Here is a 14,100-nt window from a genome sequence, read left to right as displayed (position 1 = left end):
GAATACTTTCCAAAGACACTGTATTTATCCCCCAAAAAAGGTTGTAAAATAAATTGTTAAATAAATGTTCAACTTCTATGGCTGCTAAAGAATTGGATCAGAATTTGTTTCATCAATAAGGCTGTAATTTGCTCAGTCAACTAACAGATTGGATAATCAGGCCACAAGCTTAACTGCTTCAGTGGTTATTTCAGAGGAACTTTGTCCCTCCTCTGACATCTTTGATCTCCATGGAAACAACTGTGCCCTTTGTGGCAGTAACTCAATTTTCTATAGCTACTGGTTCCATCTTCTCGCTCCCTGCAGTAGGTACCAACTCTATTTCAGCCTCCTCCACTGCAGCGCCATTCATGAGTGGTTTAGCATTTTCGGCTGTGTGGCTAACCGATACAGGAGCCAAAGAGGTTTGTTCAGGTGGCGTGCCTGTTGGACTGCCCTGATCTGCCAGAACCCCATCCATGACTGCCAACTGCTACAGAGGAATGAAAACATTGGAGAAATGTATTCAAGCCACCCAAGAAAGCTTTTACATGTGCCATTAGAAAAATCTATATCCACTTACTATCTGGAGATCTGTCATTTTCTTCTCACCCTCTGCCTTTTTCTGTGTTATGGTTAACAGGTGTTCCAGAATGGACTGCTTTGGCTGCATGCCCTTGTCAAAATGATTATACATGCCACACCAAAACCTGTCAAATAAATAATGCAATTGGTATTCTATCAAATTAAACACAAATTCAAATGTTTGAAAAAAATACTCCTGTACAGATATTGCTCATGTACATTGACAATATATTTATTTGCTCATAGTGGAAAACTCAGGAAACCAATGAGAACTTACTTGAAATTCAACGGCAATGTGCTTGGCCTCAGAACCTCCCTCCCTAATGAGCATTTGTGCAGAGGATTTCTGTACTGATGGCGGTTCTCCCAGAGAAATGGCCAAACTGAGAAGGTCCTCTCATAAAGTCTGAAGATTGAAAGGATAAATTGTTCACGAACAGATTAAAACCTCCAAATTGGAAATGACTACTACAGAAAAGGAAATCAGATGTCTGCATAGGCACTGCAGTTTATTTCAGGGACTCCTCACCGCATCTCCTCTCGCTCTCTTTGGCAGTTGCCAATGAAATTTCCAAACTGGCAGGAGTAAACATGGTTGTGGATTTCCAAAAGGTACTTCTCGTTGTACTCAAAGCCACAGGGGTACTGCTCCATGAGATTCCAAAGACATTCAATGAACTGGGTGAATACAGGAGACACCTCCTTGGGATCCCCATCCACATGCCCACACCTGCAACTCAATATTATATCTGTTATCTTCTTATGTCCTATGTACACCATGAAAATCTTATGTTAAGACTTATCTGGGTTTTAGCTTGTCCGATAGTTCAGTTGTTTTCGTCTCAAAGTTGTGTAATTTAGCAGACACCAACATGGTTAGATGATTAGCCTTGTTCCAAATATATTAGATGTTAATACCTTTGTGTGAATTTATGCCCCATAGATATCCATTCTTTTTCTATCAAAACCTAAAATAAGAAATAAACAGAATGGGAGTTTAAATAGCGTTAAAATCATTATATTTTGTAGACAATAACTGTGTTGTCCAGCACAAAAATACTCAGTGTCAAGATAATGTAAGCAAACCACTCTGTTCTCACCATGAGTCCCTTGATGGTACGATAGAAGGGGTCCAAGAGGATGCTTGCCAAAGAACACACCTGAGCTGTGCGATCCCAGCCATCTGAGCAGTGTACAAGCACACTAGCCTTATCCTCAGCCACAGCCTTAGCAGAGACAAAGGATAACTCAGAACCACATCATACACGCTAGTTTAAAAAACTAGATGGATACAAAGCAAAAAAATAATTTGTTTTCATACATTTCTAAGATTATAGGTACTAAATAAGAATGTGTTGCTGTGTTTATATTGAACTAAGAAGATCGCTACATGGCAGGATGTCTATTACCTTAGCCAGAAATACTCCAGCATCCATCACAGCCTTGATGTGACGCAGCCAACCAGAATTCTCCAGTCCCGTCAAGTAGTCACTCATTGTTGGAGACTTCATAGCACACACTGAAAACAGAAGATGACAACTAAGCACCTTATAAACTTGACTTTGTCGAGCATGAACTTTGCCTGGTCTTTAGTCCATGCTGCAAAATGACTTTTCACTTTAGTAAATGATTCATAAGTATAACCCATTACATCCAATGATTATGGTTCCTCGTTTTAATGTGAGAGCAATGACAGTAACCTTCCAGAAGCTTCTGCAGACTGTTCCTCATGACATGGATATTCTCAATGCCCACAAACTGAAAGCAGATGTTTGAGTAGTTGTCCTCATTCTCGTATCCCTTCCCTGCTGCTCTATTGGCCATTGCATTCAACTGGGGGAAAAGTAGGATGGTTTGGATTAGGATGGGGCAATTGAAACATACAGGAGAAATTAGCAATACAATTATCTGAAAGCGTATTTATTACCTTAGGCCTGGTATCCACCACATACATGAAGGTGCTTTTGGGATTAGCCCGGCTGATTGCCTGTAGCATCTCCTCATCTTCTACACACCGAGCACTTAACCCGGACAGGGGCTGGCTACAGCGGCAAATGGCAGCCTGGTAGATGAGGGGGAAACCAAAACAGCTTCACCATGAAGTGCATTTGGAATGCCATTGTAATCATTAACCCTCCTGCTGTGTCCGGTTGAATTGGACCGATTTACAAGTTCTCTCTGAAAAATGTAGTTACTTTAATCTGATTGTCATAAGGTGCCATGACTTTGTCCACACAGGGCATTTGAACACACTAAATACATTTTGATCATTTTCATTACATTTTGTGTGTTTTATTGAACTTTTGTACACCTGTGGTGTTCCCGATCAAAAATGACCAGTCTTTAAGAAATGAATGGGTGAGACTACAATTAATGTATAAAATTGAGTTCAGGCACATGCCCATTCATCAGATGGACACACTTCGTCTCCCAGACCCCCACATGCATGTGTGTTTGAGCACACACATACAAACACCTCACTCCCCTTCTTGGCTTCCATGGCAACCCCCATGGGAACCTTTCTCCAATATAATCTTCCCCCAAAGGAGAACCACACCTGTTGGCATTCTCACAAACAATTGCAACATTGTCGCAGTAATATAGCAGCTCTGGTACATAAAGCTTTTTTGAGACCTTGCTTACGATTCATTCTGTGGCAGCACAATGACCAAACGATATACTGTATGTGAGGCTCTTGACCATATATTTTATCATGACACTGGTGAGGAGAGTCCTCACCAGTGCACAATATGTTTCATCTGAGTATTTGTAGTCAAAATAATCCATACATTATGCTTTTCTTTTTTTTTTTTACTCAAAAACTAGTTGTATGAGCTCAGGTCAATGAGGCCTACAGGCCATAAATAGCAAATAGAAGTTAAAAACGTGTAATGTTCACAAGAACTTAAGTTGATAAAAAGATTTAACAACATTAGGTGATAATATATGTATTATTATTGATTTATAATCAGCTCTAATGGGACGGTCATTTTGGACCGGGAACACAGAATTAATTAACATTAAACGAACACAATAGGAGGGTTAACAGATACGGTAAGTATAGCATGCGCAGAGATGAGACTGAACCTTGCATTAAATTAGGGAGAGTCTGAACTTACATTACTTTCCTTGTGGTAGTAGGAGAGAGTAGGAATGCGCCCCCTGCTCCTGAATTTGGCACTCCCAAAGACTGTGCCCTTACTTGCGGTTTTAGGAATGCCCAGTTCTGAGTGATATGTGCTGCAAAGCTAAGCAATCCAGAGGGAACAGAACAACGTGTGCATGCATTAGTTGCAAATGCCTTTGCTTGATGAGAAGCTAATGCAAAACTAAGAATTGCATGGGGGAGGCAAGACAGCATTTGTTTGACAAAAAAGCAAATCCAATAAAGAGTCTGAAAGGCATATGATTGCTTAACTTACCTCATAGTTCTTGTTGAGGTCTGTCATTTCCCAAAACTCATTGGGCAATCCCATTCTTTTGAAATCCATGGCTGAGTCAATAAAGCCCCAACCATTTCTTCTCTCATCTTCATCTTGTTTTGGGTTGTAAAGAAAAGCATACAACTCTTCCACTTTCCCTATAAAAAAAAATTCCAATGTTACTGTATGGACGAATTGTATAAATATTCACAGTGGATCATAATTTTGTTTTTCCCCGAAAGGGAGGAGGGTTGATCTGGAATGCTACTGTAAGTACCTGGTTGGGAGAGTCTGACCAGGGACTGATGAACATTTTGGCAGTCCCTCTCACTGGAAATGACAAAGTGAGCCACATGGAAATTCTTGCAGGAAATGTGAAGTGGGCATCCCATGGCTGTAAGAGGGAGTTTCTCTACTGTGGCTATGAGATGGTGTAACATCTGGTGAATATGAGAGTGAAACCAAAAGCTATTAATCTTGAGTCCTGGCTTTTAAGTTCCCTACCACTTCAATATTGGCAGAAACCCAGATAGGTGTAGGCCTAATATTTGTGGCACCACCCCTGCTACCAAGGGGCATATACAGTGGGGCAAAAAAGTATTTAGTCAGCCACCAATTGTGCAAGTTCTCCCACTTAAAAAGATGAGAGAGGCCTGTAATTTTCATCATAGGTACACTTCAACTATGACAGACAAAATGAGAAAAGAAAAAAAATACAGAAAATCACATTGTAGGATTTTGAATGAATTCATTTGCAAATTATGGTGGAAAATAAGTATTTGATCACCTACAAACAAGCAAGATTTCTGGCTCTCACAGACCTTCTTTAAGAGGCTCCTCTGTCCTCCACTCGTTACCTGATTTTAATGGCACCTGTTTTAACTTGTTATCAGTATAAAAGACACCTGTCCACAACCTCAAACAGTCACACTCCAAACTCCACTATGGCCAAGACCAAAGAGCTGTCAAAGGACACCAGAAACAAAATTGTAGACCTGCACCAGGCTGGGAAGACTGAATCTGCAATAAGTAAGCAGCTTGGTTTGAAGAAATCAACTGTGGGAGCAATTATTAGGAAATGGAAGACATACAAGACCACTGATAATCTCTCTTGATCTGGGGCTCCACGCAAAGTCTCACCCCGTGGGGTCAAAATGATCACAAGAACGGTGAGCAAAAATCCCAGAACCACACGGGGGGACCTAGTGAATACCATCAGTAACACACTACGCCGCCAGGGACTCAAATCCTGCAGTGCCAGACGTGTCCCCCTGCTTAAGCCAGTACATGTCCTGGCCCATCTGAAGTTTGCTAGAGAGCATTTGGATGATCCAGAATAAGATTGGGAGAATGTCATATGGTCAGATGAAACCAAAATATAGCTTTTTGGTAAAAACTCAACTCATCGTGTTTGGAGGACAAAGAATGCTGAGTTGCATCCAAAGAACACCATACCTACTGTGAAGCATGGGGGTGGAAACATCATGCTTTGGGGCTGTTTTTCTGCAAAGGGACCAGGACGACTGATCCGTGTAAAGGAAAGAATGAATGGGGAAATCGTGAGATTTTGAGTGAAAACCTCCTTCCATCAGCAAGGGCATTGAAGATGAAACGTGGCTGGGGCATGTATCGTGAGATTTTGAGTGAAAACCTCCTTCCATCAGCAAGGGCATTGAAGATGAAACGTGGCTGGGTCTTTCAGCATGACAATGATCCCAAACACACCGCCCGGGCAACGAAGGAGTGGCTTCGTAAGAAGCATTTCAAGGTCCTGGCGTGGCCTAGCCAGTCTCCAGTTCTCAACCCCATAGAAAATCTTTGGAGGGAGTTGAAAGTCCGTGTTGCCCAGCAACAGTCCCTGCTCTGCATCGCTGCTCTAGAGGAGATCTGCATGGAGGAGTGGGCCAAAATACCAGCAACAGTGTGTGAAAACCTTGTGAAGACTTACAGAAAATGTTTGACCTCTGTCATTGCCAACAAAGGGTATATAACAAAGTATTGAGAAACTTTTGTTATTGACCAAATATTTATTTTCCACCATAATTTGCAAATAAATTCATTAACAATCCTACAATGTGATTTTCTGGATTTTTTTTTCTTCTCATTTTGTCTGTCATAGTTGAAGTGTACCTATGATGAAAATTACAGGCCTCTCTCATCTTTTTAAGTGGGAGAACTTGCACAATTGGTGGCTGACTAAATACTTTTTTTGCCCCACTGTAGTTGCTTACACACCAACTTAGTCTACATCCTATCCAGTGCCTTCATATATGTGAACAGTGAAGGTGTACATAGTATGGGAAAGGGCCATGGGTTGCTTTCATACCAGGCAATTACACCCCTTTGGCGCTCAAACCCTTGCCATGCTCTCTGAGCAAGTGTCATACCCAGGTTTCCTTGCGAGTGTTACAGGAGGTCTCCACAAAGATTAGATGGGTTGCTGTTAGATAGAGAGTGCCAATGGCTGGCTTCTTTGCAGTGTATCGATCCAACAATTTCACTTCTTCCACCTGTATTTCAAATAAAAACGACATTAGGACAGATTGAGTCACCACATGCCATTCTCTGAATAACAAATATCAACAGGTGAATGAATGGCAGAGAAATAATTTCCAAGCACTCTTACTAAAACCAACACCAGGAAATCCTGGAGACCTAGAGGTTCCAACACAGGTGTGCTGACATGCAGGAATGTAACTTTAGTTAGCTAGCTAGCGTATTTGCTGTTGCTTGTTGTGACGGTCAGTCTCATGACAACTATAGTTGCTAGCTAGCTAACAATCAAACATGACTAATTTAACAGTGTTATGTAGCTAAATCAGAGAGCTGGCAGATTATTCAGTTTTAAAACTATCCTATGAAACGTAACAGGCTAGATAACGAAGTCAGGTAATGTTAGCGTAGTTGCTAGCTAACTAACGTTAGTTATTGCCAGTTAGCATCACTGGCTAAAGTTAGCTAGTTAGCTAGTGGCCACCTACCTTTGGCGTTAAAATGTGCTCCATCGTCCAATGCCAAGAAATGGGTGCTGGTCTAAACAAGATTCATTTTTTAAAAACGACTTTTTTTTTTTTTTTCGGTTGCTATTTCCCGAAGAAACTTGTAATTCTGCCTTCCTACCTAGCGCAAGCCAGCCTAGCAATAAAATGTTGGTGCGTTCAAGGTCGCCTAATTTGTAAGGAACTTCCTCTATATTTTGAACTTTTAGCAGTTTCATGTTTCAAGCGAAATGTTACAAAGCTAGTCAAATTTGACAGTGTAGCAGTTTTCAAATGCATGTAGCCATGTGTCATTTGTGCTACAGTAGGACCATTTGCACAGGAAAGAAATGCCTACCAGACACATGCATGACTTAGTAGTGTGCCTTTGTACAGTATGTGTATAACATTTCTGGACATCAATTACATGCATTTGCTGAGACAGCTTATTGGCTTTTTCAAACACACCCTCATCACTGTTCCATTTTTGTCCGTTTGCTCTGATTTTAGCAAGGGTAACATACCAAAGTTGTGCTGATGTGAGATATTATTGTACAGCTGCAAAATTGGTACTTTCAATTATATGAAATACAACCCTTGATTAAATCATAAGAACATACTACTCTTGTTTATGCTTTTGTTGTAATCTCGATGCTGTTTAAAAATATATATATTAATTATGTTTAGAAAAGGTTATGAATGCTTTCAAAGAATATCACTCACTGTATAAGCCCCTTTTCAGTACATGACACATACTACGTCACGCACAGAAGCACGGGACTTTAGGATGCAGAAAGAAAGCCATCACCATCTGTACCCGTTATGTATAGCCTATATTTACGTAGTTATTATTTATAAACAACAAACACGTTTTGGGGTTGTAATACGCTTGCAATGTTATTTTGATTATCGCTTGAAAAATTGCTCAGATTATATTTGGTTGTGATCTTTGCAAAATACCTATTTTGGATGCAGCAGTTGTAGTTTGAATGCTAACGCTCATTGACATAGGCTGGAAGCAAAGCTAGCCAAAGAGCCATTATACTTGTTTATTTAAAATAAAATAAAATGTAAAACACAGTTGATTTGCGATGATGACACAAACAGTATATTAAGTAGGACATTCATACAAATCATAAAATCTAATTATAATCTAAAAGTATTGTGAAATTCACTCATAAGCAACATGTCAATTTTTAATATATTTTTTTACCCTGGTGGTCTATGAGAACTCCTTGTTTTCTGCAAGCAAATAAACGATGCAAAATATGTTTTGCAAGTGATGGATCAAGTAGCCTGTAGTTTTGTATACTTTTTGAATGGTTTTCAAGGAGCAAAAACATAGAGCAATGGTCTTCAGCGCAAAAACTTAATGAAAAGGCATCTGGTAGAAGTAAATTGATCCACCATTTTCATGTTATATATATAAAATGTTTAGTTGGCCATTCCTAAGGGGGAAGTGAATGGGGATTTACACTGAAAATATGGTCCGAGGTTAACACAGGTTTAGGAGATCTTATACATTTTGTTCTATGAGATAATATCAGTCAGTTAAATTTACTTTCATGAATTATTAAGCCTTTGTGTGCTTGTTTTGATTAAATGCTTAAACATTCATAGAACAAAATGTATAATATCTCCTAAACCTGTGTTTACCACCGACCTTATTTTCGGCGTTTATCCAAAACAGTACAAAAAGCCCATTAATTTCCCCATCGGCTTTGGCCAACGAGCCATGGCGGAGTTAGCCGCCATTAGTCCCTAAAAAAAGACACCATTACTATTGCTCTGGAATGTCAAGATGGATATTTATAATGGGCGTGTTCCTCTGCCCAGGCGTTGCTGATTGCATGCCAGATTTTACAGCGCCTGGATATAATATTTTAGATAGGCTACTGTATCAGCTAACCACATCATATATTATAGCAATCTGGTGCCAGTCGATGACTGGGACTGCCACGCAGAAATATCAGCCCACAGAGAGAAACACGAGATTGAACTTCACTCAACTTTCTAGAGCAGTGGTCACCAACCGGTTGTTCTCCAATGCATTGCTAGTCGATCGCCAAACATTTACGTAAAAAACCCAACGATGAAGCCTTGTGTTCCTATTTGGTTTATTCTTTTCTATTTATTTATTTTGGGCTGTTGGGGGTAGATGCACCTGATTCAACTGCCCTGTGTGCCAGGAAGGCAAACTGTTGTCATTTTGAACCATTTCTGGTGTCCGAAGGTATAAACTCTGCCTTCCCGGCGGGCCCAGAGAGCAAATCAAGTGCACTACAGGTCTACCGCTGGCCAATCTAATTGCTCAGATTACCGTGTCTGCAGTAATGTAGCAGGCGTAAGAGAAAGCTACAGCAAAATTGATACTGTGATATTTCAAAACGTTTAAAACCATGACTAGAGAGACTGTCAACAAATACAGCAAATAGTTGGTGTTTTTATGAGTGAGTTCATGTTTAAATTCTTACTCAGCACTGTCAACACTTTGTATTCAACACTTTTATAAGCCATAAATTGTGCATTCTTCCTATTTCCACTCAGTGCTACAACAAGCAGTGCATCAGTACTGATTGAGTAGGAGAGTGTATCTGTAGGCTTGAGCTGTTCTTATTATTAGCGGCTTGGGTCTTTTTTAATATCGAGGAATATTTCACTTTCTCTGTTCATATGAATAACAACATGAATTTGTGCACGAGGCAAAAATAATGCTGCGAGACTAGAAGAGACTCGAGTCGCCCCGTCAGCTGGAAGTCTGTGTCCCTTTTTGGTCAGTGTCAGTGGAGGAAAGGGAGAGTGGAGGGATGTTGAGAGGCGGACCCTCAGTCTGCTGCTCTCTCCCTAAAAGTAAAGAAACCTTAACAGAAAATGACTCAAGTAAAAGTGAGTCACCCAGTAAAATACTAATTGAGTAAAAGTCTAAAAGTATTTGGTTTTAAATATACTTAAGTATCAAAAGTAAATGGAATTGCTAAAATATACTTAAGTATCAAAAGTAAATGGAAAAGTATAAATAATTTCAATTTCCTTATATTAAGCAAACCAGAAGGCAAAATGTTCTTGTTGTTTTTATTGATGGATAGCCAGGAACACACTCCAACACTCAGACATAATTTAAAAACTAAGCATTTGTGTTTAGTGACCAGATCAGAGGCAATAGGGATGACGAGGGATGTTCTCTTGATTAGTGTGTGAATTGGACCATTTTCCTGTTAAAATGTAACAAGTAAATCAAATCAAATCAAATTTATTTATATAGCCCTTCGTACATCAGCTGATATCTCAAAGTGCTGTACAGAAACCCAGCCTAAAACCCCAAACAGCAAGCAATGCAGGTGTAGAAGCACGGTGGCTAGGAAAAACTCCCTAGAAAGGCCAATACCTAGGAAGAAACCTAGAGAGGAACCAGGCTATGTGGGGTGGCCAGTCCTCTTCTGGCTGTGCCGGGTGGAGATTATAACAGAACATGGCCAAGATGTTCAAATGTTCATAAATGACCAGCATGGTCGAATAATAATAAGGCAGAACAGTTGAAACTGGAGCAGCAGCACAGTCAGGTGGAAGTTGAAACTGGAGCAGCAGCATGGCCAGGTGGACTGGGGACAGCAAGGAGTCATCATGTCAGGTAGTCCTGGGGCATGGTCCTAGGGCTCAGGTCAGTTGAAACTGGAACAGCAGCATGGCCAGGTGGACTGGGGACAGCAAGGAGTCATCATGTCAGGTAGTCCTGGGGCATGGTCCTAGGGCTCAGGTCCTCCGAGAGAGAGAAAGAAAGAGAGAAGGAGAGAATTAGAGAATGCACACTTAGATTCACACAGGACACCGAATAGGACAGGAGAAGTACTCCAGATATAACAAACTGACCCCAGCCCCCCGACACATAAACTACTGCAGCATAAATACTGGAGGCTGAGACAGGAGGGGTCAGGAGACGCTGTACTTTTGGGTGTCAGGGAAAATGTATGGAGTAAAGTACATTATTTTATTTTGGAAAGTTATGAAGTAAAAGTAAAAGTAGTCAAAAATATAAATAGTAATGTAAAGTACAGATACCCAAAAAAACAACTTAGTATGTCACGCCCTGATCTGTTTCACCTGTCCTTGTGCTTGTCTCCACCCCCCTCCAGGTGTCGCCCATCTTCCCCATTATCCCCTAGGTACTTATACCTGTGGTCACTGTTTGTCTGTTGCCAGTTCATCTGGTTTATTCAAATCAACCATGGGTTTGTTTCAGCGCCTGCTTTTCCACTGTCTCTCTTTTTTGCGGCCTCTTGGTTTTGACCCTTGCCTGTCCTGACTCTGAGCCCACCTGCCTGCCCTGACCCTGAGTCAAGTCTGCCTGCCGTACTGTGCCTTTGCCCCTACTCAGGATTACCGACCTCTGCCTGACCTGACCCTGGGCCTGCCTGCCGTCCTGTACCTTGGCCCCACTACTCTGGATTATCGACCCCTGCCTGCCTTGACCTGTCATTGGCCTGCCCCTGTTGCAATAAACATTGTTACTACAACACAGTCTGCACTTGCGTTTTACCTGAAACCTGATAAGTAGTACTTTAAAGTATTTTTACTTAAGTACTTTACACCACTGAGATGCAGGCACCATCAGCCCAGTAAAATAACAATAAAAAGCAAATTATTTAAATGTATGCTAACTCAGCTGTGCCTCACAAGTAATACAACAACAGATCTATTACCGGTGTGATCATATAGCCTACCTCAAATTTTGAAATATAATTTTTTTAAATGGCCTGAACAACAATGGATTGGCAGGTCAATTCAAGCAAAGCCAATATACTGTGATAATGTATTGGGCCTATGGCTTACTGCACAAACCTCATTGCTTACAGTACTGTTTTTAATTGGTTAATTTTGCAACGGCTTATGTTTTTTTAATGTAATGTTAAAAAAAATCTGAGCAGTAGATCTCGGCTTGCATTTTGTTCTAAAGTGTTTCCTGTTAATACTATCAACGTTTCCCTTTACTGTGGCAATTGTGATCGAATCAACACAATATTATATATTAGCAACACAATATTTTCAATGCAACATACTGAAACAAAACAAACTATGCAAGAGATTTTGTTGTAGGCAGAATGCATCGGATTAGGATTCTATTGCATTGACACACACTACTCAGCTCATACTCTACAGAGACCAGTGCGGCATAAACAATCAAAGCTGCAGTAGGCCTATATGCAAATAGACCATTGCCATATATGGATCTGTGCCATTTACGTTGAACTGAACTGTGTTTACAGCATGAGCGGTCATGAGTAGATGCTTGTTTTGAAATCAAAGCGAGAGCTGCATGTAGCCACGTGTGCACATTTTGATCATATCCTAGTTATTGAGTTATTAGCCCAGTTATAGATAATTTGTGGTCAGCAACAGGGGAGTGACTGCTAGTGATGTATTAGCCCAGTTATAGAACATTTGTAGTCAGCAACAGGGGAGTGACTGCTAGTGATTTATTAGCCCAGTTATAGATCATTTGTAGTCAGCAATAGGGGAATGATTGCTTCCTACAAGAGCACAAAATGTGTACATTTCTAGGCGTCTTTGAAAAGCAAGTCAGGTAAAGAGCTTTTTTTAAATCTTAACTGGGCAGTGTTGTATTTTGAGACAGGCTTGAATAAGCTAAGTAGCCAATAGGCAGAGGGTAGCATAATATGTCTGATTATATGTAATAATGGTATTGAAATAATAATGTATTTTATTTTGTAAAGTGTTTTCTTGCATCAATACAATAACATTTTCAGTCACCTCCTTGTCTGAAGGACAAGTGGATAAAAAGGTTAATGTCAAGCCCTCCATGTTTGTTTCAAAAGTCTCATGGAATGTAGAATGCAGCCTACATTGGCTGCTACTGTAGGCTGAATGATAGAATAGCTATTTCCATGGTAAAATGTTATGGGATGCATTTTCTCCATTGTTTTTGATGGTAGGCCACTGGTAGGCCTACATTATCATGAAATAGCCACAGTAGACTACATGGCCACTGTTAAAACTGTAACTTAAAGCTGGTACAGCCTCAGTGTTCACAGTAAACACATGCTGGCAGTTGCACAGAATTCTCACAACGTTCAAGCTTGCGCTCAGCGGACCTGAAATTTGCTCAGTGCCAAAATAAATGACAGGGAACATTGGTCATCATGTTATTAGCAGAGATTTGGTATAGCACAAAGAGATTACATTGCAAACCATTAGTATTCAACTGACACTGCTAGCCAGTTGAGGATTTTGGATGCAAATTTGCAAGCTTGTTTTTACTGAGGCTGACTTGCTAGTAATGTCCCTTAACATTGCAATGGACTTCTCAGATGGGGCATATAGAATATGAATTACTTTTTCCCTGCTGTATGATACATCTATTTGTAGAGGGTAGTGATCATAGAAATAAGAATGAGTATAACAGGTGTCCCCATTTAAGTGAATGATGGCATAATGGGTGGACTGGCGGTCATTGCGAGTGTATCCATTAGAGCAAAGCAGGAAGTAAAAGCAGGAAGTGTAACCATCAATCTGTGCTGTGATTTGTTGAATCAACTCAAATTACATTTAAAAAAATACATTCCATTGCATGAGCCAAATCAGTTAGCATAATTTAAATTAACTTTCTACAGTACCATAGAAATGATTACATCACTGTCAAATTACCAGAGTTAGAGGTTCCAAGCCCATTCTATTCATTCTTATTTCCATAGTAGTGATCCTATAAGGGCATAGAAAATATATTGTATCTTGACTGCTATTAAGAAGAAATCTCTCTGAAACACTATTATTACAATACAGCAACAACATTTGATTAGGTTAGTTAGGTGTTTATTATATAGAAAGCATACACAAAACAATGTCACTTTCCTTCAGCTCATCCCACATGAAATATATTACAGTACTTAATATAGAATTCTGTAGTAAACTGTAGAATACTATACTACACACTGTAGTATCACTTGATCATGTGTAGTACTTACTATAAAATGTTGTAGTATACTGTAAAATACTAATACTACAGTATTATCTGCAAAAAACAATGTAGTAAATACTACAGTAATGTCTGCAAAAACACTAAATTGTTTTTATCTGCCCATTCCCCACCCCGTATGCCAATTTGTGCCACCCATAAGTGAGAA

The 14,100-nt window shown here is 40.0% G+C and overlaps 1 protein-coding gene across 1 annotated transcript; it reads right to left on the bottom strand.

The window, feature by feature from the left end:
* mtmr8 (myotubularin related protein 8) lies at nucleotides 1–7,255 on the bottom strand. The gene is made up of 14 exons (XM_020464960.2): nucleotides 6,968–7,255; nucleotides 6,374–6,496; nucleotides 4,264–4,426; nucleotides 3,987–4,144; nucleotides 3,684–3,812; nucleotides 2,492–2,626; nucleotides 2,265–2,397; nucleotides 1,974–2,083; nucleotides 1,665–1,790; nucleotides 1,483–1,532; nucleotides 1,094–1,294; nucleotides 842–970; nucleotides 563–689; nucleotides 1–472 (listed from the first exon to the last, which is right to left on the bottom strand). The coding sequence occupies exons 1-14, from the start codon at nucleotides 6,989–6,991 to the stop codon at nucleotides 263–265; spliced, it is 1,818 nt and encodes a 605-aa protein (XP_020320549.1). The 5' UTR covers nucleotides 6,992–7,255; the 3' UTR covers nucleotides 1–262.
* Between the last annotated feature and the right edge of the window lie 6,845 nt (nucleotides 7,256–14,100).

The sequence above is a fragment of the Oncorhynchus kisutch genome, linkage group LG28, assembly GCF_002021735.2.
Source record: "Oncorhynchus kisutch isolate 150728-3 linkage group LG28, Okis_V2, whole genome shotgun sequence".
NCBI lineage: Eukaryota > Metazoa > Chordata > Actinopteri > Salmoniformes > Salmonidae > Oncorhynchus > Oncorhynchus kisutch.
Note: the sequence above shows the minus strand (reverse complement) of the source record. Positions and strands in the feature narration are given on the sequence as shown.

Excerpts from the sequence above, each read along its gene's own strand:
- mtmr8 (XM_020464960.2), bottom strand. The coding sequence starts at position 6,991 with ATGGAGCACATTTTAACGCCAAAG. Across the intron at positions 1,533-1,664 it reads GTACCATCAAGGGACTCATG|GTTTTGATAGAAAAAGAATG; the intron begins GTGAGAACAGAG and ends TTCTTATTTTAG. Across the intron at positions 473-562 it reads AAATGACAGATCTCCAGATA|CAGTTGGCAGTCATGGATGG; the intron begins GTAAGTGGATAT and ends ATTCCTCTGTAG.